Genomic DNA, 27053 nt, shown 5'->3' with positions numbered 1-27053 from the left:
AACGCCTGAAGGTACCACGTTCATCTGTACAAACAATAGTATGCAAGTATAAACCCCATGGGACCACGCAGCCGTCATACCGCTCAGGAAGGAGACGCGTTCTGTCTCCTAGAGTTGAACGTACTTTGGTGTGAAAAGTGCAAATCAATCCCAGAACGACAAATCAAATCAAATCAAAATGTATTTGTCACATACAGTGGGGGAAAAAAGTATTTAGTCAGCCACCAATTGTGCAAGTTCTCCCACTTAAAAAGATGAGAGAGGCCTGTAATTTTCATCATAGGTACACGTCAACTATGACAGACAAAATGAGAAGAAAAAAATCCAGAAAATCACATTGTAGGATTTTTTATGAATTTATTTGCAAATTATGGTGGAAAATAAGTATTTGGTCAATAACAAAAGTTTCTCAATACTTTGTTATATACCCTTTGTTGGCAATGACACAGGTCAAACATTTTCTGTAAGTCTTCACAAGGTTTTCACACACTGTTGCTGGTATTTTGGCCCATTCCTCCATGCAGATCTCCTCTAGAGCAGTGATGTTTTGGGGCTGTCGCTGGGCAACACGGACTTTCAACTCCCTCCAAAGATTTTCTATGGGGTTGAGATCTGGAGACTGGCTAGGCCACTCCAGGACCTTGAAATGCTTCTTACGAAGCCACTCCTTCGTTGCCCGGGCGGTGTGTTTGGGATCATTGTCATGCTGAAAGACCCAGCCACGTTTCATCTTCAATGCCCTTGCTGATGGAAGGAGGTTTTCACTCAAAATCTCACGATACATGGCCCCATTCACTCTTTCCTTTACACGGATCAGTCGTCCTGGTCCCTTTGCAGAAAAACAGTCCCAAAGCATGATGTTTCCACCCCCATGCTTCACAGTAGGTATGGTGTTCTTTGGATGCAACTCAGCATTCTTTGTCCTCCAAACACGACGAGTTGAGTTTTTACCAAAAAGTTCTATTTTGGTTTCATCTGACCATATGACATTCTCCCAATCCTCTTCTGGATCATCCAAATGCACTCTAGCAAACTTCAGACGGGCCTGGACATGTACTGGCTTAAGCAGGGGGACACGTCTGGCACTGCAGGATTTGAGTCCCTGGCGGCGTAGTGTGTTACTGATGGTAGGCTTTGTTACTTTGGTCCCAGCTCTCTGCAGGTCATTCACTAGGTCCCCCCGTGTGGTTCTGGGATTTTTGCTCACCGTTCTTGTGATCATTTTGACCCCACAGGGTGAGATCTTGCGTGGAGCCCCAGATCGAGGGAGATTATCAGTGGTCTTGTATGTCTTCCATTTCCTAATAATTGCTCCCACAGTTGATTTCTTCAAACCAAGCTGCTTACCTATTGCAGATTCAGTCTTCCCAGCCTGGTGCAGGTCTACAATTTTGTTTCTGGTGTCCTTTGACAGCTCTTTGGTCTTGGCCATAGTGGAGTTTGGAGTGTGACTGTTTGAGGTTGTGGACAGGTGTCTTTTATACTGATAACAAGTTCAAACAGGTGCCATTAATACAGGTAACGAGTGGAGGACAGAGGAGCCTCTTAAAGAAGAAGTTACAGGTCTGTGAGAGCCAGAAATCTTGCTTGTTTGTAGGTGACCAAATACTTATTTTCCACCATAATTTGCAAATAAATTCATTAAAAATCCTACAATATGATTTTCTGGATTTTGTTTTCTCAATTTGTCTGTCATAGTTGACGTGTACCTATGATGGAAATTACAGGCCTCTCTCATCTTTTTAAGTGGGAGAACTTGCACAATTGGTGGCTGACTAAATACTTTTTTCCCCACTGTACATGTATTTAGCAGATGTTATAGCGGGTGTAGCGAAATGCTTGTTGCAAAGTTTCCTAAGAGCTTGTCGCGAGGCCGCCATCTTCGTCGGCGCCAGGATACAAGCAAACAGCAAAGGACCTTGTGAAGATGCTGGAGGAAACAGGTACAAAAGTATCTATATCCACAGTAAAACTACTCCTATATCGACATAACCTGAAAGGCCGCTCAGCAAGGAAGAAGCCACTGCTCCAAAACCACCATAAAAAAAGCCAGACTACGGTTTGCAACTGCACATGGGGACAAATATCGTACTTTTTGGAGAAATGTCCTCTGGTCTGATGAAACAAAAATATAACTGTTTGGCCATAACGACCATCGTTATGTTTGGAGGAAAAAGGTGATGCTTGCAAGCCAAAGAACACCATCACAACCGTGAAGCACGGGGGTGGCAGCATCATGCTGTGGGGGTGCTTTGCTGCCCCCACAGCAAACCTGACTCAGTTACACCAGCTCTGTCAGGAGGAATGGGCCAACATTCACCCAACTTATTGTGGGAAGCTTGTGGAAGGCTACCCGAAAAGTTTGACCCAAGTTAAACAATTTAAAGGCAATGCTAACAAATACTAATTGAGTGTATGTAAACTTTTGACCCACTGGGAATGTGATGAAAGAAATAAAAGCTGAAATAAATCATTCTCGCTACTATTATTCTGACATTTCATATTCTTAAAATAAAGTGGTGATCCTAACTGACCTAAGACAGGGCATTTTTTACTAGGATTAAATGTCAGGAATTGTGAAAAACAGAGTTTAAATGTATTTGGCTAAGGTGTATGTAAACTTCCAACTTCAAATGTAGGTAAAAACCTAAAACAGCACATTCATGACTGAACACTCCTTACACACACTTTGCATATTCTGACACCCAGAAGAGGCAGAGAGACAGAATGACGAACAAGAGAGAAGGGGGAGGGGAAGGCAGAGTGAGTGAGTGACAGGCCTATCATTACCCAGCGTGCAATTATACCCAGGGTGGGAAATGTGTGTCCTTGTCTGATGTTAATTGTTTTTCTGTCTCCTGTCATTACAGCTCCGTGCGAGGCAGATGCCTTCTTCTGTCACAGTAACATGTGCATCAACAACACCCTGGTGTGTAACGGCATTCAGAACTGTGTCTACCCCTGGGACGAGAATCACTGCAAAGGTCAGAGGTCAAACCCAGGCTCGGTCCAGAATTATCCACTCTGGATTCCATGTATAACCACAGACTGCTGGCATACTCAAGCCTTAGGTCCTCATCATTCATACTGCATTCAGAATGTATGTATCATTCAATCATCCTGTGTGTCTCTCTCCCACCTCTCTCGACTTCTCTGTCTCCAGCTCTCACAACTCTCTCCCTCTCCCAGCTCACTCTTCTCTCTCTCATGTCTCGACATGATCACATGATCAACATTAAATCCCATGTCAATCCGGTCCAATCCCACTGTGTATTGCCTCCCTGTATCCAAGGTATGTCCCTCTCAATACATGCATTTCCCACAGTGCTTCCTTCACACTCAACTAATATAATTCATACCTGAAGCTCAGGATTCCCATGTACAGTGGGGAGAACAAGTATTTGATACACTGCCGATTTTGCAGGTTTTCCTACTTACAAAGCATGTAGAGGTCAATAATTTTTATCATAGGTACACTTCAACTGTGAGACGGAATCTAAAACAAAAATCCAGAAAATCACATTGTATGATTTTTAAGTAATTAATTTGCATTTTATTGCATGACATAAGTATTTGATCACCTACCAACCAGTAAGAATTCCGGCTCTCACAGACCTGTTAGTTTTTCTTTAAGAAGCCCTCCTGTTCTCCACTCATTACCTGTATTAACTGCACCTGTTTGAACTCAGTACCTGTATAAAAGACACCTGTCCACACACTCAATCAAACAGACTCCAACCTCTCCACAATGGCCAAGACCAGAGAGCTGTGTAAGGACATCAGGGATAAAATTGTAGACCTGCACAAGGCTTGGATGGGCTACAGGACAATAGGCAAGCAGCTCGGTGAGAAGGCAACAACTGTTGGCGCAATTATTAGAAAATGGAAGAAGTTCAAGATGACGGTCAATCACCCTCGGTCTGGGGCTCCATGCAAGATCTCACCTTGTGGGGCATCAATGATCATGAGGAAGGTGAGGGATCAGCCCAGAACTACACGGCAGGACCTGGTCAATGACCTGAAGAGAGCTGGGACCACAGTCTCAAAGAAAACCATTAGTAACACACTACGCCGTCATGGATTAAAATCCTGCAGCGCACGCAAGGTCCCCCTGCTCAAGCCAGCACATGTCCAGGCCCGTCTGAAGTTTGCAAATGACCATCTGGATGAGACAAAAATATAGCTTTTTGGTCTAAACTTGTCGTAGAAATATTTGACTCAAAAAGTAGTCAACTTAAAAATATTTCTCAAGAGACTGGAACTTGTGAATTTAGACTTTTATTATTTGCATAACAAAGCCGAGCTTGCTCCATGGAGCAACAACTGTCTCTCTTTGGCTTAGAGCTCCCTTTTATACACACAAATGCATAATCATGTTACATAGCATATACAGTCCCTCCCCTTAGGGCAAATGATTAACTTATTTTAGTGCCACTCTACCCTTATCTTTCAACGTCCAGATGTCACCTGTAATTTACTCCAAAAGGTCATGGGCGCTTTTCCATAGGAAGCCTCTTCCCTAATCTCATTATATTGGTAGCAGACCCTTTCCCTAATCTCATTATATGGTTGCAGACCCTTTCTTTACAAATAATACACGTACATACTGTAACGGTTTTGACTTGAGGTATTTATAGGGGTGCCAGGTAGGTTGTGCCTACCAGAGAAAACATGGGTTTCTCCTTTTAGTTCGGGAGGGAATGAGTCCCATCTGGTCCGTCAAGTCACACCAATACAAAGGACTTATGTAAAAGTCAAGATGGAAATATACTTTTCATAAACCCCTAAAACCTTGGAAAGAACTTCAAACAAGTGTATTCTTTTGCTTGGTTGTATTCACAACATAAATGATCACACCCACCCACACACAACAATATAACAAATCAATGCACTTATGTTCATTTAGAAATGTCCTGTACCTCGGGCATAAAAAGAGTCCAGCCCGGTAAATAAGTTCCGTGGCTCAAGTGCCCTTAGTCCCGCAACGCTTGTCCGTAGCATAAACCCAGTATATTCATACACTCAAAATAACACTTATTTTGTAACACAACTATAAAGCGTATCAAAGACTACCCAAAGAATAATACGTCCTCACAACTACATAAATCACAGTATACATCACCCCAAACAAATGAAATACCGTATACAAAAAGTTGTAGTCAGTCGGTCAGTCAGACAATCCGTCAACAGCCCTCCAGCGGAGGAAAGGCCACGAAAACCAACGGAGAGTTGTAATCCACAGACGCACAGAGTGGATCCAATCCTGGGTAAGCTCGCTTTAAGGCCACAAAACACACTGTAAGGCCACAAAACAAACGTAATGGCGAAGCTTCATGAACTGAAGGTAGTACACATCCTCATTCAGGTCTCAATCACCACTTTTCTTTTGCGCAGCTGATGCTGGCTATTTAATGGGGAATTAAAGGGGAAGCGCCCTATTAGAAGGAGAAGCCTTGAGACGGTTCAGAAATATTCAGGGCCGTCACACACCCCCTCCCCTGGAAAAAGCCGACCATTGCCCGGGAAGGCAGATCTTAGTCGGGGAAACCGAGAAAGGTCTCCTCATCACTTTCCTCTACAAAAATATTCATTACTTTTTGGCGCTCACGCTCCTCAGCTGAGGGGTCACAGGCATTAAGCCGTGAGACTTCTGGGTCTGGGAATCCGAGAAAAGTCTCCTTACTTTCCTCTTCAAAGATCTCCAGGACCTTGCGGCGCTCAATCTCCTCCAATTCCTCAGCCGAGGGGTAACAGGCCTTAAGGCGTGAGACATGGACAACGCGCATATCTTCACCTGTGTCCTCTTTCACCACTCGGTAGTTCAAAGGGCCCACCTGCTCCACAATCCTATATGGTCCTTGCCATTTAGGAGCGAGCTTGGCCGAGAAGAATTGTTCAGCTTTCGAGTAAGGATGAGAGCGAAGCCACACCCGATCACGAAGCTGGAACTGCAGGTCTCGTCTGTTCTTATCATAATTTTTCTTCTGCTTGAGTCGAGCCTGGATCATGTTCCTTGAGACAAGAGCTCTCAAGTCGTGGAGATGGACTACCTGGTCATAGCAAGCCGCGTCTGGAGTAAGCTGCTGGGGCTGTAGCACCATATCCAAGGGTCCTCGGAGGAGACGACTTAGGTTCAGCTCTGCAGGTGTGACTCCAGTGGACTCTTGCACAGCAGAATTCAGGGCAAATCGAAACTCGTGAAGGTGCTTGTCCCAGTGTTTGTGCTGGGCCCCTACATAGGAAGCAACCATGGTCTTCAAGGTTCGATTTACTCTCTCAGTGAGGTTGGTCTGTGGGTGATAGGCTGTGGTCAACTTCTGTCTCAGGTTCCATCTTTGGCAGGTCTCTCCAAAGAGATCAGAGACAAATTGGGAACCTCGATCAGACAGAATGTAATCAGGCACTCCCCAGCGAGTCAGGATCTCTCTCGTAAGGATGTTAGAGACGGTCCTCGCTGTGGCCTGACGCAGGGCAAAGAGCTCAACCCACTTGGAATAGTAATCAACAAAAACAAGCATGTACACATTCTGATTGGAGCTTCTAGGAAATGGACCCATCAAATCCACTCCTAACATTTCCCAAGGTCGGGTAACCACAGTTTGCTGCAACTTGCCAGCAGGTTTTCTACCTTCTGGTTTGTACATTTGACAAACCTGACATTTTCGGATATGTGATTTCACATCCATGCTCAGATGTGGCCAGTACAGTAATGCTTGCAAACGTTTGTAGGTTTTGAACCTGCCCAAATGACCAGCTAATGGGTCTTCATGGAAATGTTGAAGCAGTTGAAGGCGTAGAGTTTCAGGTATGTACATTTGGTAGAGTGTTCTGTGAGGTAATTGTACAACTCGGTAGACTTTGTCTTCAATGATGGTCAGCTTTGTGGTAGGGTTGACCATCTTTTCTTCATCTTCCAGGATAGTCTGGTACAAAGCCTGTACTTCGGGATCATCCTGTTGGGCTTTCCAAATGACCTCATCAGAGATGGGCAAGTCAGTTTTGGGTGAGTCTCGACTGCTAGACAGGACAGTAGCACATGTAAGATGAGGGCCACCATTACCACAAGCAGGAGCTCTGGATAAGGCATCTGGAACAGTGTTGTATTTTCCTTTCCTGTATTCTACGGCAAAGGTGAACTCTTGCAACCGTAGAGCCCATCTGATGAGCCTGGTGCTTGGTTTGTTGGTCTTGAACACCCACACAAGGGAGGAATGGTCAGTGACCACAGTGAAGTGTCTTCCCTCCAGGTAGTACCTCCACTTTTCCAAAGCCCAGACAACTGCAAGGCACTCTTGCTCGGTTGTGGAGTAGTTCCGTTCTGCTCCATTCAATGTCCGACTGGCGAACGCTAGCACTTCTTCAGTACCAAGTCCAGTCTGTTGGACTAGGACAGCACCAAGTCCAACATCACTTGCATCAGTGTAAACAACAAAAGGGAAATCAAAGTTGGGATGACCCAAAATGGGAGGGGTGACGAGGTGTCGTTTCAGGGTTTCAAAGGAGTTCTGGCACTCTGCCGTCCATCGGAATTTCGCTCCTTTTCGCTTCAACCCGTTGAGGGGTTCTGCCACCTGGGAGAAGTTCCACACAAACCGATGGTACCATCCAGCCATCCCAAGGAACCGTTGAAGGGCCTTGAGTGTGGTTGGCACAGGGAAGTCTTGTACAGCCTTGGTCTTTTCAGGATCCACATGAATACCATCACAAGACACAATATGGCCAAGGAACTTCAGGGAGGTTTGGCAGAAGTTGCTCTTCTTCATGTTCACTGTCAGACCAGCTTCTCTTAGCTTGTCCAACACTGCTTGAAGGTCTTGAAAGTGTTGCTCTCTGTTCTGGGAGTAGATAATTATATCGTCCAGGTAGACGAAACATATCTTCCCTTTGAGCCCACCTAACGCAATCTCCATGAGTCTTTGGAAAGTGGCAGGTGCATTCTTTAATCCAAAAGGCATCACCTTAAAGGAAAACAAGCCCTCAGCACAGACAAAAGCAGTCTTGTCCTTGCTTTCCTGGTCCATCTCAACCTGCCAATAGCCACTATTGAGGTCAAGGGTAGTGAACACAACCGCGCCAGACAATGACTCCAGGATCTCGTGGATGGTGGGAAGAGGATAGGCATCAGTCTGGGAAACATTGTTGGTCTTCCTATAGTCCACACAAAATCTAAGACCACCGGTCTTTTTTGGAATGAGGACAACAGGAGCAGCCCAGGGAGAGGAGGAACGTTCTATTATATCTTGTGTCAACATATCATTAATGAGTCCCTTTTGGATGATTAGCTTCGCTGGGGACAAACGATATGGCTTTTGCTTGATCGGCATTTCCTGTGTAAGGAATATTTTGTGCTTCAGGAGTCCGGTGCGTCCTAACTTTGAAGTACACACATCGGCATTATTCTGCAACTGTTCCAACAGCCTTAACTCCTCTGGCTGTTCCAGCTGAGCTCTTCTTACAGCCTGTAAAAGGAGATCCTCAGAAGGATTATCCAGGGTTAGTGGTACCGTAGCAACGGCAGAGAAGACTGCCACATTTAGACCCCAATCATGTAACTTTGTAACTTCTGATTGGAAGAAATGCTTCTTGCTCGGATTGTTTGGAAACCAGTAGCAATTGTGTGCGATATCAATCTGGACACCACTGAAGTACATGAAATCAATTCCCAACACGACAGGAAAAGCAAGGTTCTTGGTTTGCAGGATAACCGAAGGAATCATATAGGAGCGGTTACACAGGCGGAACTCCACCTCACTCCATCCAAGTGGTCGTTTAGCCTCACCGTCAGCCAGATACAGTGGACCTTCTGTCCACGGCTTCAAATTGTATTTTGGACCTTCAACCTCCTTCCACAGTTTCTCATTGAGCAGTGTGTAGGATGACCCGGTGTCCAGGATGGCTCTTCCTGTCCATGGGCCTATGGACAGGGGTAACACCAGCTGGTGTGGTATTAACTGAAAGGAAGGGGATGTCGGCGGGGGGGCGTAGGCAGTGACTCTTGAGGTTTCAGCTCTGGTCAAAGCACCCAGAGTAGGATGGTTGTTCCTGCGAAGTGTGTTAGGGGTGTTGGCCTGTTGTGATTTGTGGTTTCTGGAAGGGTTTACTTGATACGGTCTTGGACATGTAGCTGAAGAATGTCCCTTTTGGCTACATCTCCAACAGAACATGGGAGGGGTCTTGGCTGGAGACTCTGGCTGTGGTTGATGATCTGGCTTGGGTAACTGTCTGGGTGTCTGTTTCTTTCTCTGTTCATATTGCTGTTGGCATTCTCTGTCCTTCTCGAACTGCTGTCCCAGGCGAACCAGTCCATCGACAGTGGTGACTCTTTCTCTGAGTTGACTGGCTAGTAGTGGGTTGATGTTCTTCAAGATCAACTTAATGACCTCTTCCTCCTCAATGCCAGGTTTCCACCTTCTGCACAGGGAGTGGTAACCGTATGCAAAGTCACGGATATTCTCATTCTCCCTTTGCACTCGATTCCTGACTCTGTCTGCCAGCTCATCTGTGTAGTCCTCAGACAGAAATGCAGAGGAAAACTTGGCCTCAAAGTCAGCCCAGGAGGTAGTGGTGAGACGTGCCACATCCCACCAGTCTCGAGCTGTCCCATGCAACACATTCCTCAATGTGGCAAGGAGTTCTTCGTCAGCCAGGGGATTGAGGGCAAGAAAGTCATGACATCTTTCCAGATACATTAGCGGATCAGGACTGTCATCCTTTTTCCCAAAGGTGGGAAATTGCAATTTAATGGGCATCGCTCCCACATGACGTCTACTCAAATCACCATGAACAAAAGAGCTAGGAGGGATTGAGGAAGTAGAGGGTGAGGGAGTTATGGGACCATGAAAATGAACACCAGGATGCATGGTGGATTGCATCCTGCAAGGGGTGGCTGCAGCATGGCCTTGTCTTGGCTGTTCTGAGGTGCCCGCTTGGCCCTCAGTGGTCTGAACAGAAGTGGACACAAGAGAAGCTCTGTGCAAGGAGTTGTGCCTAATGGAGGCCATGTCAACAGACACATCATCCAACATTTTAACACAATTAGAGAGCGCTGTCTGCAAGTGGTCTACAGTGTTAACCAGGGGAGAAAATACAGAATTGACGTCCTTGAGGACCTCAGTGTGATGATGTTGCAGGCGCCACTGGAGAGTGGCAGTGAGTTGGCTTTGTTGGTAGTCAAACTGCCTGTCCATGGCACCAGTAATTTCCTGTCTTCCACTCTCACTGAGCTCTGTCAGAGTGTGAGTTAGAGTACTCAGTGAGTTTCTGAATTCCATGGCACTCTGTTGTTGCTCTACACTCAGACATTTGAATTTATGATGGATTAGAGTTTGGAGATGTTGTTGAGTCTTACGAATATCAAGGATGTCACCTTGAAGTTGTAAGACTACAACCTCTGGAGATAAACCAGACAATGGAGGAAGATTGGGCGTCAGAGGGAGGGCTAGCTCAGTACCTTCACACAGATCCATGTCAATAAGTGAGTTACTAGTTAGACCTGTGGCCTGTGGTCCAGACCGAGCATTTAGATTCCCAGGGCTCTGGCCCACATCAACTCCATTATTTCCATTCACATTATGATTTGTATTGTTGGCTCGGTAGTCAGAATGGCCCTGTGTATTCCCATTGACAGGTAGGATATGGATGAGCTCATTTTCTTGTAGTGAATCCATTATTTTAATTCCACTCAAAAGATTTGCTTTGGTTAGTTCTCAATGTTGAGGTCCCATCTGGGGTGCCATTTTTTATGTAACGGTTTTGACTTGAGGTATTTATAGGGGTGCCAGGTAGGTTGTGCCTACCAGAGAAAACATGGGTTTCTCCTTTTAGTTCGGGAGGGAATGAGTCCCATCTGGTCCGTCAAGTCACACCAATACAAAGGACTTATGTAAAAGTCAAGATGGAAATATACTTTTCATAAACCCCTAAAACCTTGGAAAGAACTTCAAACAAGTGTATTCTTTTGCTTGGTTGTATTCACAACATAAATGATCACACCCACCCACACACAACAATATAACAAATCAATGCACTTATGTTCATTTAGAAATGTCCTGTACCTCGGGCATAAAAAGAGTCCAGCCCGGTAAATAAGTTCCGTGGCTCAAGTGCCCTTAGTCCCGCAACGCTTGTCCGTAGCATAAACCCAGTATATTCATACACTCAAAATAACACTTATTTTGTAACACAACTATAAAGCGTATCAAAGACTACCCAAAGAATAATACGTCCTCACAACTACATAAATCACAGTATACATCACCCCAAACAAATGAAATACCGTATACAAAAAGTTGTAGTCAGTCGGTCAGTCAGACAATCCGTCAACAGCCCTCCAGCGGAGGAAAGGCCACGAAAACCAACGGAGAGTTGTAATCCACAGACGCACAGAGTGGATCCAATCCTGGGTAAGCTCGCTTTAAGGCCACAAAACACACGGTAAGGCCACAAAACAAACGTAATGGCGAAGCTTCATGAACTGAAGGTAGTACACATCCTCATTCAGGTCTCAATCACCACTTTTCTTTTGCGCAGCTGATGCTGGCTATTTAATGGGGAATTAAAGGGGAAGCGCCCTATTAGAAGGAGAAGCCTTGAGACGGTTCAGAAATATTCAGGGCCGTCACAATACATTAAGGCATTTATCATTTACCATCCTCCCTGGCCCTTGAGATTATGTGCATGTGGCCATGTGTCAGGTCATAGGGTCATAAGCAAAACAAATGATAACACTAGGTCCATTGTTACTCCAATCTCCACACAGCCATCACATGTCATTGACATACCCAGACCAGCTGCAGGGAGTTTATGAAAAACACATAAATGTCTCTGCTCTGTATTAACCCTTCAACTGGTTCTCAATCCATAAACATTTTAAGGCATATAGGTTTTTAATTCTACAACATATGTACTTGAAAATCATCCATATATTCCCCCCTTTGGGACATTCCAATAATGTCGCAATAATACAAAGATAATTTTTTTAAATGAATGTAAGCCTGTGCATTTACTTATTCTTAGCCTTGCCATATGTGGTTACTTTTCATATACATATATTTAAACCAATATATATTCCTCATTGTTTGACCTATCCTGATGAGGACCCAGAGCCCAGTCAGGTATTGGATACAAGTCTTGAAGGTTTCCCTCTAAGCTAACCTCCAATTGCTTTGTAACCAATGCTCCCCTTTTTGTTTTGTTGTATTTCCAATATACGTGGTAGTATCCTAACACATCAAAATATATAAGAAATAAATGCAACTTTGTTTTAACCATAATATTTAGGACATGTTAAGAATAGTGTCAACATCTTTAGCTTACATAACCTTTTTTTTCCCCATATCATAATTATTATAACAATCAAAAGAATCAATATCTAATCCATTCATTGCAATGTCAACATCATTAGTTATTAACATATTAATAACTTATTCAAATCAATCAGTCACCTTATAATTCATAGTCATTATCAGATGAATTACCCAAAACAAATTTAGAATGACAATTCTTAGTTATTCACTTTGGTTCCATCATTCAAAGTTAAATCTCTCACCTTGGCACATATTGACACTGGCAGAATGTTTATATATACTATCATAATTCTAGCATTAACTTCCTCATAACAAGAATTACAACAGATCATTATCTTAATACATTCCTAGTCTAAATTACTATAAATTTAGCAGTGTATAATACCTCCTTAATCAACATACTACCTTAACTAACACTCCCTTACTCTACCGGCACTCAATCTTCTGGCAGGCCCATTATGTTCTTCAGATAGCTTCATAGTTAATCTTGGATTGCCCATGGCAATGTCCCAATTCCAATGTCACCCCTGAGCCGCCCCACCTCCACCATCATTCTGTTTTGTCAATTTGCAAACCAGTATACCCTATGAAGAACGTTGCATTTGCATAGACCTCTCACTTCCTGCTCATTCCACATGGACTCCTGTCATATTCCTGAGAGAAAAGGCACAAAAGAGAAGGCAATTGATTGCCTTAATTTGATGCTGGATTCAGGTCTCCTGGCAGAGGTGGTGTCGGACAGGAACGTCTTCAACGCCTTTGTTGTTCCTCTTCAGCCGGGTAGAGGTCTTTTGGTTTTTATTGTGGTTCACACCGCTCTGGACCAAATTATTTCTACTATGCATTATAACACCATCTGTAATAACATCTTGAATGTCTGGAATCTCTCGGTGGTCTGGAATCTTTCGGCGGTCTGGAAGGTCTTGGAAGTCTCTGTGGTCTCCTAGTCATCAGTTCCCTCACTCTGGTACAATGGTTTAGATGACACCCGATCACACTCCCCTCTATCCGTACCGCTGTTGGTGTAACTGGGACGATGATGTATGGTCACCTTTAGCTGTTAACCTTCTCCCATCACTAGGGTCTCCGGATCAACCAAAGTCCCTCTCAATCTATCGACATCGGTCTGCGATGAGTGTCCTTCTATCAGCCTACCCATAGGGAAGCTCGGAGTTACTGCTGCAAAGACACAAGCACAGACACACACAAAAGACAACAATGCTACCCAATGGCACTCCTATAGTGGGAAACATGGATCTAAGCATCTGTCTCCACCACTTTTACCATCATTAAGGTAGCCAACAACACCTGGTACAGGCCCCTCCACATAGGGTCTTTCTTCTGTAGTCTTTTGCCATCACATAGTCTCCAGGGCACAGAAAATACTCAGATTCTCCTACTCAGTTGGTCAGAGTTATCTTCACCCATGAAAAGACAATCTTAAGAACATTGTTAGGTTAGGTGAGACACAGTATGCTACTTATGTCCTCTCATCCGTCAAGAGAAGCCTTGAAATTATGAAGCACACCTGCTTCCAGCTTGTTGTAGTCCACTTATTTCATGCCTCCTATCACAAAAACAAAAAAGATTTAACCTAACCCATAACACATTATTACTACTGCTCATATCCTTAATACACCTTGCATATTTCCCCACAAAACCATAATAAAACATTAAAACCTCTGTAATCCCAACTTCCCCCCTTGGACACATGCATCACATCGTGATTCATGTGTTCAAAAAACAAAACAACAACAATATTGCCTATTAAACCAAAAATAATAACTAAACTGAAAATGACAACCCTTGAGCATATCTTTACTTAACTGTATACCATAACACTATTCAAGGAATACTTCTCCTTCAGGACTAACTCTCTCACTTCATCCTTGTCCTGTTTGGACTAATATATATATATATATATATATATATATAGGATTTTGTCCAAATTATAAACTTCTTCACAATTATCCTTATTATATCTAACCCCCTAATACAGCATGCCTCTAGAATTTATAGTGCGGGTGATCAGGTCACACTATAAAGCCAGGACAGATTTCAGAGGTAATTGAAATCATTCAATTAATTGTTTCATCCAATAGCATACTACTCATTAATAACCATCAAAACATTTCATAAATGTTCTATCCCGAGTGTACAGTAAGTCATTAGTACAGCTATTTTCAAAATAAATCACACATATTTACTTATCACTCAGTAAATAAAATCCAAATTACATGTGTATGCCCCTTTAAGATATTTCACTTCCATCTCGTCACAAAACCCAAAATAGAAATAAAATCTTATATAGAATAACATTTCATACTAAGTAGTTTGTTTGTGGTTATTCGAACACCATATAGTAAAACAATAAACAAACAAAAAATGGCCAGGCCTTATTTATTTTGGTAGCTCCCTATGACAACCTAAAAATAAAACTACTTAATTTTACTAACTAGTTCCACCCTAGCCTACAGACTTTTTTAACATCCCAATGAGATAAAGAAATCCCCATGTTCCTGGAAGAGAAAGTATACATGTCGTTAACATATAATCAACAATCCAAAGATAGTAATTACACACAAAACATCATACATATATCCCCAGTCCTATATGATCAACAATCATTAACCCCAGCATCGATTTAAAATTGTTTGATACGTCGTGTCCTACTTTACCCCTAACATAATATTATAGGAGACTCCCATCAATCCTTAAAAGAAAACTCCCACTTAGAAGACACTAGATAATAACACGTTTTATTAAGTTAACTACACCTTCCACTATAAACCTATAACCCCTTTTTAGTAATTTAAACGTCGCAAACTGTTGCATTGATGTATTTTTTTTTTTTTATATAAACTTATTGTTTCATAATCCAAAACCCATAAAAAGATGTCTACTTAATCCATCAAGCCAACAGCAACAACTACCTCCCAAGGTTCAACGTACTATAAACAAATTATCGTTATCTGAAGTAATAAAACATCATCATAACTCACTGCTGTTTAAACAAACTATATAATGTCATAATAAAATGATCAATTATCAAATATCGTTCCTTTTTCAACTATCGAGACATGTTCTTCATTAGTAAATCATCTCCACAAAGCAATACTACCTAATAACATATTCTCATTCTCCTAAATATAAATAATTACTTCTATTAAACAATCCCATTCAACATCAAGTCAACCTGTCTCATCACCCAATTAACTTATTTTTTAAACCCTCTACAATATCTATCATACTCTACCGCTAATTTCCCTCATAACGGTACCTCAACTGATGACAAATTATTTTACATTTATAGTAAAAACCAATAAAACATCCAATTCACCAATATGCAATTTTAATTACTATGTTATCCTATCCAACATGGATTGGTAGGACAACATATTTCCTATAATGTTATCAATGAAACCAGTAATTCACATCAATAACATCAATGTAAAAGATTTGCTTTCTGTCCCTTACTGGATTCGAACCAGGGACCCTCTGCACACATCGACAACATTCACCATCGAAGCACCGTTACCCGTCGCTCCACCAATGCCACACAAAGCATCTACTTCCAGTTCATAGAGCAAGTGACATCACCCAACGAAAACCGCACTAGCTCTCACCGCTAACTAGCTAGCAATTTCCTGCCGATAATAATAATAATAATAATAATATGCCATTTAGCAGACGCTTTTATCCAAAGCGACTTACAGTCATAATATTCAACCTCCTATGACTTCCTACAAAATACGCGATTCTTGTACACCTAACTTAACCCATAATGTCCCTTATAGCGTTCTCACGTTTCAGCAAGCCCCAATGTTTATCACCCACAGACAAAAATTGAAATTCTTCCATTTTTACTAGCAGACCTAATAAAACACATTCAAACAGCATTCTGCATTTACCTCTATCATAGGGTTTAAAAACGAACTTAACAACATTAACCATCCTAAATTTCCATAGTAACGTCATGTTTGGTTCAGTTGATCTATTACCATATAAGACATTCCCTTCTCCATGCGTCGTAAACTATATCCTATTTCTCTTGTAATCTACTAAAATCATAGCCACGCAATTAAACCATCACCCCGCCATTACAGAATGAATGAGATCTATTAATCTATCCTTTCTAAGTAAGCTACAAGTAACACCAAACACTTGCTGTAGTTTACCATCATATATTGAAATCATCCATTTATCACAATCCAATTTATCTATAGACATATTCCACCATTGTCACTCGTTTAATCTAGCAAAACCTTATTCAATGACTACCATGTACTCTCCTCTCCATACCCGTTTATCATTTTTACATGTCAGTCATTTAGCAGATGCTCTTATTCCAAACAACATTATTATACTTATACTAGCCCCCCTTGGGAATCGAACACCCAACCCTGGCGTTGCAAGCACCGTGCTCTACCAACTGAGCTACAGAGGACCACAGATGAGCGTATAGTGCCTTTTTCTGATAATGTTATAATTGTAGCCTATTGCATTACTTTAGTTTAAAATATAAGTTTGTTTATTCAACAAATCTAGAACCCACTATAAATTGGTGCTATTCACTCAGCATAATAGCCAAAGCTCCTTGCATCCCCTGGTTTACGCAACGAAAATACATTATCATTCTACAATTCACCAACTACTCGCATACACCACTGGTGACGCAAACCATAGAATAAAGTAATAACAATTAGAATTTTGTCAAATAAATGTTTTCCATCCAACTATTCAAACTTGCTTTAAATAACTCTTTCAGCTCGATACAGTCAAGCAAGTATGACTCTCTTTTAACCGGAAACTAGTTTATGTCATTAGTAAAGTCTATTCACATCCCAACAATAACTAATAATATATTTAAATTCATATTATTAAAATACCTTACTTTCATTCCAGTCTACCTAAACAATTCAAATTATGGCCATAACTCTATCGCAATTGCCAGTCCGCTATTCAAATGTAACTGTCCTTTCTGATTTAGACTATAGACACTCCTCCTTCTTTCCCGTTGAATAAGTGAGTCCTTCAGTCTGAAAAGACGCAGGCTGCTAAATCGTCCAGTCTTATCCTGACTGTTCCTTCAATCTAAACAACCCACAACTATAGTTAAACTATACTTAGAAAACCTAGACTCTGTTCAGCGATGCAGAATCTGTGCTTTATCGAAAAGACAAGTTAATCCTCCTTTATTTCAATGATAATGGTCAGTAGTTTTAGTATCTGGCACATACCACACTTTATCAGAAAATAGCTTTGAAGGACACAGATCTCACACGCTCAACGTAATCAACTTAGCAGTCAACAAGTCAAACCCCACATTCATTGATTTGGAAACAGATCTAACGACCTAACCAAATGAATTATATTTTCCCCTAATATACAAAAATTCCTTGACTATCTTACCTCTGCTTCTGAAATAATAGATAGTTTATTATAATGCTTAATTCTACCACATGTCCTATGTACTCTCTCCCATTTCCACGTATGTCTACGTGTTTGGGCAAGTCAACACCTATAATTTTATCCAATCCCTCGTATTAAATCACACTCAAATAAAATTCATTATATTCCAATATATTCATATCTACCAAACCATTCATGTTTCTAATTATTATTTATTGCCACAATCTGTTAATCACAATCTAGTCTCAGTGGAACGAACAACAAATTTCCCAAATCCTTCCCCTCAGTCATAGAATCCTCCCAGAATCATATATGCTGGTCACTATTCCCTGATCTTACAAAATTCTATGACAGGCATTGTTGTATGAAACTCCAAGATATAATTTACAAGAAAAGCTTATTATTCCAACGTATATATAATTATCAAACACACCTCTATATCTCATCATTCAAACTTCAGAGTGCGACTAATTTACACCATTATACCACTCTTATTCCATATTTATACAATGTTGTTCTCAAACGCCCTTAATTACAATTTGTATAACCTACAGGAATATTGTATTCTATCAAAGGGCCCAAATTTGGAATGTTAACCCTATCCTAGTTATTATTTTACTGTAGTCAATTTATCATAATACTACATCACCTCTAAAGTTTCTAAACATAATGTCAGAAACATACCCTAAAAGATTTATCAAAATACAATGCATAGACGTCATATGACCACACCGGTACACGTGACCTGTTCCTCCAACAGGATTTATTCTACCCCTCCTGGTAACGTGAATTTTTCTACACTCAGTTGGTCAATGAATATCCACGCACCATTCACTCTTCCTCTCTTAGTGTGAGACCGGGTGCGTCCTTCCTACCAGGTTATACTCAAACAACGGTCCAGGAAAGGTGCGCCAACCTTTCTCCACCAAACACCGACACTTCAAACGACCTCAAACACAGCTTCTCTCCTCAACACAGAAAATAAGCTGTTATCTGCAGGATTTCTTATTATTCTCATTCATACAGATGAGCAGCCACTTGTGCCCAAATGAATCAGACAGTTGAATGACTCACAGCCGCCCAAGCAACCCATTCACCCATACGAGATGAGCAGACCTACTCTATTTAACACTTTCTCAATATTTTGAAGCTCTTGTAGCTATTTAACCCGTTCACCTACTCAGGATGACCGGTGTTACTCCAATTTATGCTGTCACCTACGCCGGATGACCTAACTTTTTTACCTGATCGACCCTACCTAATTTTGGCATCACCACAACACAGGATGATGCCCTACCTACCCGAGCAGACCTCTAACAATGAATTCCTCATTAGAGCGGTACCGTAGGTCCCAAATTTAGCTAGCCACCTGCCCGTTCAGACCTCTGGAGTGCTAATTTTAGCTCTCCAAAGCGGTATCCACAGGATTTCTATTTATTTAGCCCAGGTGTTACACTTCCTCTACACACCTGGACTTCTACTACGCTTTCCTAAGCGACCTGTAAATTCGGCCCTCTTTCTCTGATACACTTTCACGACACAGAGAAAGAGCGTTATTGCACAGGATTTCGCCTACCTAAGCAGTCCTCAAGACGATTCACTTCCACTACACGTCTAGAGCGGTATCTGTAGGTCTTTTTAACATGTTATTGTCTGATCGCTCAACCAGCTGGACAGCCGCCCGTGTCGAAATGACCCAGACAGAGCGATCAGCAAGATGAATCAAATGAATCAAATGAATCAATTGAATCAAATCAATTGAACAGACGGTTCAGACAAACAACAGAGTGACATCGACATGTATTCTTAAATTCAAAAGCTCCTAGCCTCTAATGTTCTGGTTCTTAAATTTGGAGAGACCTACTTTGGTATTTCTTTAGATGTTGCCGAGCCCCGGATTGGACCACACAAACGTTATACTATATAAGTAAGAACTTGGCTTACCTTTTTAAAAGTGGCCGCTTTTTGTTGTATGGTCCGTCCAAGCCGTTTCACAACTGCAGATGTATACCGTCTCTGGTCCCTATTTTTCAACTCCTGGCAAGCTCGCCAATTATGTCGTAGAAATATTTGACTCAAAAAGTAGTCAACTTAAAAATATTTCTCAAGAGACTGGAACTTGTGAATTTAGACTTTTATTATTTGCATAACAAAGCCGAGCTTGCTCCATGGAGCAACAACTGTCTCTCTTTGGCTTAAAGCTCCCTTTTATACACAAAAATGCATAATCATGTTACATAGCATATACAGTCCCTCCCCTTAGGGCAAATGATTAACTTATTTTAGTGCCACTCTACCCTTATCTTTCAACGTCCAGATGTCACCTGTAATTTACTCCAAAAGGTCATGGGCGCTTTTCCATAGGAAGCCTCTTCCCTAATCTCATTATATTGGTAGCAGACCCTTTCCCTAATCTCATTATATGGTTGCAGACCCTTTCTTTACAAATAATACACGTACATACATTAAGGCATTTATCATTTACCATCCTCCCTGGCCCTTGAGATTATGTGCATGTGGCCATGTGTCAGGTCATAGGGTTATAAGCAAAACAAATGATAACACTAGGTCCATTGTTACTCCAATCTCCACACAGCCATCACATGTCATTGACATACCCAGACCAGCTGCAGGGAGTTTATGAAAAACACATAAATGTCTCTGCTCTGTATTAACCCTTCAACTGGTTCTCAATCCATAAACATTTTAAGGCATATAGGTGTTTAATTCTACAACATATGTACTTGAAAATCATCCATAAACTCCACTCGCCGTGTTTGGAGGAAGAAGAAGGATGAGTACAACCCCAAGAACACCATCCCAACCGTGAAGCATGGAGGTGGAAACATCATTCTTTGGGGATGCTTTTCTGCAAAGGGGACAGGACGACTGCACCGTATTGAGGGGAGGATGGATGGGGCCATGTATCACGAGATCTTGGCCAACAACCTCCTTCCCTCAGTAAGAGCATTGAAGATGGGTTGTGGCTGGATCTTCCAGCATGACAACGACCCGAAACACACAGCCAGGGCAACTAAGGAGTGGCTCCGTAAGAAGCATCTCAAGGTCCTGGAGTGGCCTAGCCAGTCTTCAGACCTGAACCCAATAGAAAATCTTTGGAGGGAGCTGAAAGTCCATATTGCCCAGGGATCTGGAGAAGGTCTGTATGGAGGAGTGGGCCAAAATCCCTGCTGCAGTGTGTGCAAACCTGGTCAAGACCTACTGGAAACGTATGATCTCTGTAATTGCAAACAAAGGTTTCTGTACCAAATATTAAGTTCTGCTTTTCTGATGTATCAAATACTTATGTCATGCAATAAAATGCAAATTCATTACTTAAAAATCATACAATGGGATTTTCTGGATTTTTGTTTTAGATTCTGTCTCTCACAGTTGAAGTGTACCTATGATAAAAATTACAGACCAGTCATGCTTTGTAAGTAGGAAAACCTGCAAAATCGGCAGTGTATCAAATACTTGTTCTCCTCACTGTATGTATTTTCCATACACGAGCATTCAGCAGAATTCCCTATGTATTCCTCTCTACCGCTCAATCCATAACTGATCCTGGTTCACACTTCCTCAATAATATATCCTGTTCTACTGATCCCATGTCATGATCCACTGCCAATATCCTGTTTTCTCAGTGTTCTCAATACACTCTCTGTTTCTCCTATTAGATCCATACCATGATACATACCACAGGAGGCTGGTGAGGTGAGGATGGCTCGTAATAATGGCCAGAATGGAGTGAATGGAATGCTATCAAACACATGGAAACCATGTGTTTGATACCATTCCATTCCATTCCAGCCATTACTATTAGCTCGTCCTCTCCAGTTAAGGTGTCACCAGCCACCTGTGATCCACACAACCCCTTCCGCTCTATGTTCTTGGCCCTCAGGGTCGATCACGGGCCATTGTACTGATAATCCATTCCTTCCTACTGTATTATCTGAATTCTGTCCCTCTCAACGTTCTCCCCAACCCTCTCCTTATTTCTCCTGCATCCCTTTGTTCTTGTAGCTGTCCAATTAGATCCAAACTATGATCCTCAGGTCTACCTCCGTATCCTCCGAGCTTCTGGTCGATCAATACAGCGTGTTCCCACTGACTGACTGCTACTGGGAGGAGTCTAGTCTAGTGGTTCTAGTGTATTGGTGTACATGCTATATCTAGCATCATGATCATGCTAAAGCTGGATGAATGGTTCCTTTAAGCTCCTTTAGCTCTGCAGGCTACGCCATTGGGAGCCTTGCTGGTGACCAGAGTTCGAACCCAGGCAGCCTCTAAACCTGTCCTCTCGATGCACGTTTGTTCCTCTGTGTAACCCTGGGCGGAGCCCAATGACAAACAACAGCAATTTACAGCCATTGTTACGCCTGTGTGGGCTTATTCCTCACCTTCTAAGCCTCCATTCCCTACAAGTTCCTAGCCTTGAAAATCTGTATCTGTCAGCATCTTCCCCGGACATGTTTTTGTGCTGCTTAGCTAGTTTCCAGCTCTTACCCCTGTCCCTGGTGATGTATAGATCCTGCCTGCATCTATCCTCATTAGCAGTAAAATGTCATGTATTTAGGATTTTATTCTGCTTTCCTCTCATCTCTGGATATGCTGTAAATGTTGCTGCTGTAACTGGGGAGTTGACCACACTGAACACAGGCATGCACAAACACACACACACACACTGTAAAAATTATACACACACATACACCACACAAAATGCATATCCATCCCAGCGTATACAGTAAATGTCAGCCCTCTCCCTATTGGCAGCTTCTGTCCACATTGTTAGTGTTCTGTGCTGTTTGTAAGCTCTCTGGCGGAACGGCCTTAACTCCTTGACGCCTGACCTTTTCACCCAGCTGCTGTTCATCAATAACATCATGATCTTTATCTTGTGGTTCATTTCCTCTGTGTGTTCGGAATCATTTTTGCATGTTAATTGTGATGCATCCATCTGCTGGGGTGTGATCTTAAACAAAGGTCTCGCTGTGTGTGTGTGTGTGTGTGTGTGTGTATGTGAGGGGGGGGCATAAACAAACAGGAAACCGCTCACCCAAAGGCAGGGTTTCTGATGGGCACAGACTTTAACGTGGGGAGACTTAAAACTGTCCTACCGCACTCCTCCAGCATCTTTTCATTTGGTCTGTGTCTCACAAATGTTCTTCTTTGTGATCCGAACACCTCAAACTTTGATTTGTCTGTCCATAACACTTTTTTCCAATCTTCCTCTGTCCAGTGTCTGTGTTCTTTTGCCCATCTTAATCTTTTCTTTTTATTGGCCAGTCTGAGATATAGCGTTTTCTTTGCAACTCTGCCTAGAAGGTCAGCATCCCGGAGTCGCCTCTTCACTGTTGACGTTGAGACTGGTGTTTTGCAGGTACTATTTAATGAAGCTGCCAGTTGAGGACCTGTGAGGCGTCTGTTTCTCAAACTAGTCACTCTACTGTATTTGTCCTCTTGCTCAGTTGTGCACCGGGGCCTCCCACTCCTCTTTCTATTCTGGTTAGAGCCAGTTTGCGCTGTTCTGTGAAGGGAGTAGTACATAGCGTTGTACGAGATCTTCAGTTTCTTGGCAATTTCTCGCATGGAATAGCCTTCATTTCTCAGAACAAGAATAGACTGATGAGTTTCAGAAGAAAGTTATTTGTTTCTGGCCATTTTGAGCCTGTAATCGAACCCTCAATTGCTGATGCTCCAGATACACAACTAGTCTCAAGAAGGCCAGTTTTATTGCTTCTTTAATCAGCACAACAGTTTTCAGCTGTCCTAACATAATTGCAAAAGGGTTTTCTAATGATCAATTAGCCTTTTAAAATAATAAACTTGGATTAGCAAACACAACGTGCCATTGGAACACAGGACTGATGGTTGCTGATAATGGGCCTTTGTACTCCTATATAGATATTCCATTAAAAATCAGCTGTTTCCAGCTACAATAGCCGTTTACAACATGAACAATGTCTACACTGTATTTCGGATCAATTTGATGTTATTTTAATGGACAAACAAATTGCTTTTCTTTCGAAAACAAGGACATTTCTAAGTGACCCCAAACTTTTGAACGGTAGTGTATATATATATATATATATATATATATATATATATATATATATATATATATATATATATATATATATATATATATATATATATATATATACTGAACAAAAATATAAACGCAACATGCAACAATTTAAAAGATTTTACTGAGTTACAATTCATATGAAATAAATTAATTAGGCCCTAATCTACGGATTTCACATGACTGGGAATACAAATATGCATCTGTTGGTTACAGAAACCTTTAAAAAAAAATGGGCCTCACAATGGGCCTCGTGATCTCGTTGCGGTATTTTTGTGCATTCAAATTGCCAATCGATAAAATGCAATTGTGTTCATTGTCCGTAGCCTATGCCTGCCCATACCATAACCCCACTGTCAGCAAACTGCTTGCCCACACGACGCCGTATACATGGTTTGTGGTTGTGAGGCCGGTTGGATGTACTGCCAAATTCTCTAAAACGACGGTGGAGGGAGCTTATGGTAGAAAAATGAACATTCAGTTCTCTGGCAACTGCTCTGGTGGAGATTCCTGCAGTCAGCATGCCAATTGCACGCTCCCTCAAAACTTGAGACATCTTTGCCATTGTGTTGTGTGACAAAACTGCATATTTTAGAGTGGCCTTTTATTGTCCCCAGCACAAGGTGCACCTGTGTAATGATCATGCTGTTATTTCAACTTCTTGATAAGCCACACCTGTCATGGGGATGGATTATCTTGGTAAAGGAGAAATGCTCACTAACAGGGAAGTAAACAAATTTGTGCACAACATTTTAGAGAAATAAGCTTTTTGTGAGTATAGAAAATTTCTGGGCTCTTTTATTTCAGCTCATGAAATATGGGACCAGCATTTTACATGTATTTTTGTTCAGTGTACAATTTAAAATATTACATGACAATAGATTTCATAACACTTTTCACAAGAGATTAAGTGTGATCCTACTGCTTGCATTAGTTACCTACTGGGCCCGTACGGCCCAGTACATCACTGGGGCAAAGCTTCCTGCCATCCAGGACCTCTATACCAGGCGGTGTCAGAGGAAGGCCCTCAAAATTGTCAAAGACTCCAGCCACCCTAGTCATAGACTGTTCTCTCTGCTACCGCACGGCAAGCGGTACCGGAGTGCCAAGTCTAGGTCCAAAAGACTTCTCAACAGCTTCTACCCCCAAGCCATAAGACTCCTGAACAGCTAATCATGGCTACCCGGACTATTTGCACTGCCCCCCCACCCCATCCTTTTTACGCTGCTGCTACTCTGTTAAGTATTTATGCATAGTCACTTTAACTCTACCCACATGTACATATTACCTCAACTACCTCAACTAGCCGGTGCCCCCGCACATTGACTCTGCACCGGTACCCCCCTGTATATATAGCCTCCCTACTGTCACTTTATTTTACTTCTGCTCTTTTTTTTCTCAACACTTTTTTGTTGTTGTTGTTGTTTTATTTTTAAATGCACTGTTGGTTAAGGGCTGTAAGTAAGCATTTCACTGTAATGTCTGCACCTGTTGTATTCGGCGCATGTGACCAATAAAATTTGATTTGATTTGATTTGATTTGAATAGAGTTCCATGTAGCCATGGCTCTATGTAGGACTGTGCGCCTCCCATAGTCTGTTTTTGACTAGGTGGCATGTCTTGTGGGGTATGCATGGGTGTCAGACAGCTTGCTGCATTCAGCATATCAATACTTCTTACAAAAACAAGTAGTGATGAAATCAATTTCTCCTATACTTTGAGCCATGAGAGATTGCCATGCATATTTCTAATATTAGCTCTCCGTGTACATTTAAGGGCCAGCCGTGCTGCCCTGTTCTGAGCCAATTGTAATTTTCTTTGTGGCACTGACCACACGACTGGACAGTAGTCCAGGTGCGACAAAACTAGGGCCTGTAGGACCTGCCTTGTTGATAGTGTTGTTAAAAAGGCAGAGCAGCGCTTTATTATGGACAGACTTCTCCCCATCTTACCTATTGTTGCATCAACATGTTTTGACCATGACAGTTTACAATCCAGGGTTACTCCAAGCAGTTTAGTCTCCTCAACTTGCTTGATTTCCACATGATTCATTACAAGATTTAGTTGAGGTTTAGGGTGTAGTAAATTATTTTCCCAAATACAATGCTTTTAGTTTGAGAAATATTTAGGACTAACTTATTTCTTGCCAACCATTCTGAAACTGACATTTACATTTAAGTCATTTAGCAGACGCTCTTATCCAGAGCGACTTACAGTTAGTGAGTACATACATCATTTTTTTTATACTGGCCCCCCATGGGAATCGAACCCACAACCCTGGCATTGCAAACACCATGCTCTACCAATTGAGCTACACCCCTGCCGGTCTTTCCCTCCCCTACCCTGGACGACGCTGAGCCAATTGTGCGCCGCCCCATGGGTCTCCCGGTCACAGCCGGCTACGACAGAGCCTGGATTCGAACCAGGATCTCTAGTGGCACAGCTAGCACTGCGATGCAGTGCCTTAGACCACTGCGCCACTCTGCAGCTCATTGTTAAGTCTTTACTCAGAGTCAGTGGCAGGTCATTAGTAAAGATTGAAAAAAGTAAGGGACCTAGACAGATGCCCTTGGGAATTCCTGATTCTCCCTGGATTATGTTGGAGAGGCTTCCATTAAAAAACACCCTCTGTGTTCTGTTAGACAGGTAACTCTTTATCCACAATATAGCAGGGGGTGTAAAGCCATAACACATACATTTTTCCAGCAGCAGACTGTGATTGATAATGTCATAACCCGCATTGAAGTCCAACAAAACAGCTCCCACAATATTTTTATCATACATTTCTGTCAGCCAATCATCAGTCATTTTTGTAAGTGCCGTGCATGTTTAATGTCCTTCCCTATAAGAGTGCTGAAAGTCTGTTGTCAATTTGTTTACTGTAAAATAACATTGTATCTGGTCAAACACAATTTTTTCCAAAAGTTTACTAAGGGTTGGTAACAGGCTGATTGGTTGGCTATTTGATGCAGTAAAGGGGGCTTTACTATTCTTGGGTAGCGGAAAGACTTTTGCTTCCCTCCAGGTCTGAGTGCACGCACTTTCTTGTAGGCTTAGATTGAAGATATGGCAAATAAGAGTGGCAATGTCGTCCACTATTATCCTCAGTCATTTTCCATCCAAGTTGTCAGACCCAGGTGGCTTGTCATTGTTGATAGACAACAGTATTTTTTTCACCTCTTCCACACTCACTTTTCGGAAATAAAAATTACAATGCTTGTCTTTCTTAATTTAGACAGTTTTACTTG

The 27053-nt window shown here is 42.0% G+C and overlaps 1 protein-coding gene across 1 annotated transcript in view; it reads left to right on the top strand.

Annotated features, from left to right (window-relative positions):
- neto1l (neuropilin (NRP) and tolloid (TLL)-like 1, like) overlaps positions 1-27053 on the top strand; it is a gene marked incomplete at both ends in the record, with an annotated part of 165886 nt that overhangs the window by 134494 nt on the left and 4339 nt on the right. Inside the window, one exon of the mRNA XM_084152148.1 lies at positions 2871-2984. Within this exon, the coding sequence (XP_084008274.1) occupies positions 2871-2984 (114 nt within the window). The remainder of the gene's footprint in view (positions 1-2870; positions 2985-27053) is intronic.

This window comes from Coregonus lavaretus (assembly GCF_964263955.1).
Source record: "Coregonus lavaretus genome assembly, chromosome: 34".
Lineage (NCBI taxonomy): Eukaryota > Metazoa > Chordata > Actinopteri > Salmoniformes > Salmonidae > Coregonus > Coregonus lavaretus.
Note: the sequence above shows the minus strand (reverse complement) of the source record. Positions and strands in the feature narration are given on the sequence as shown.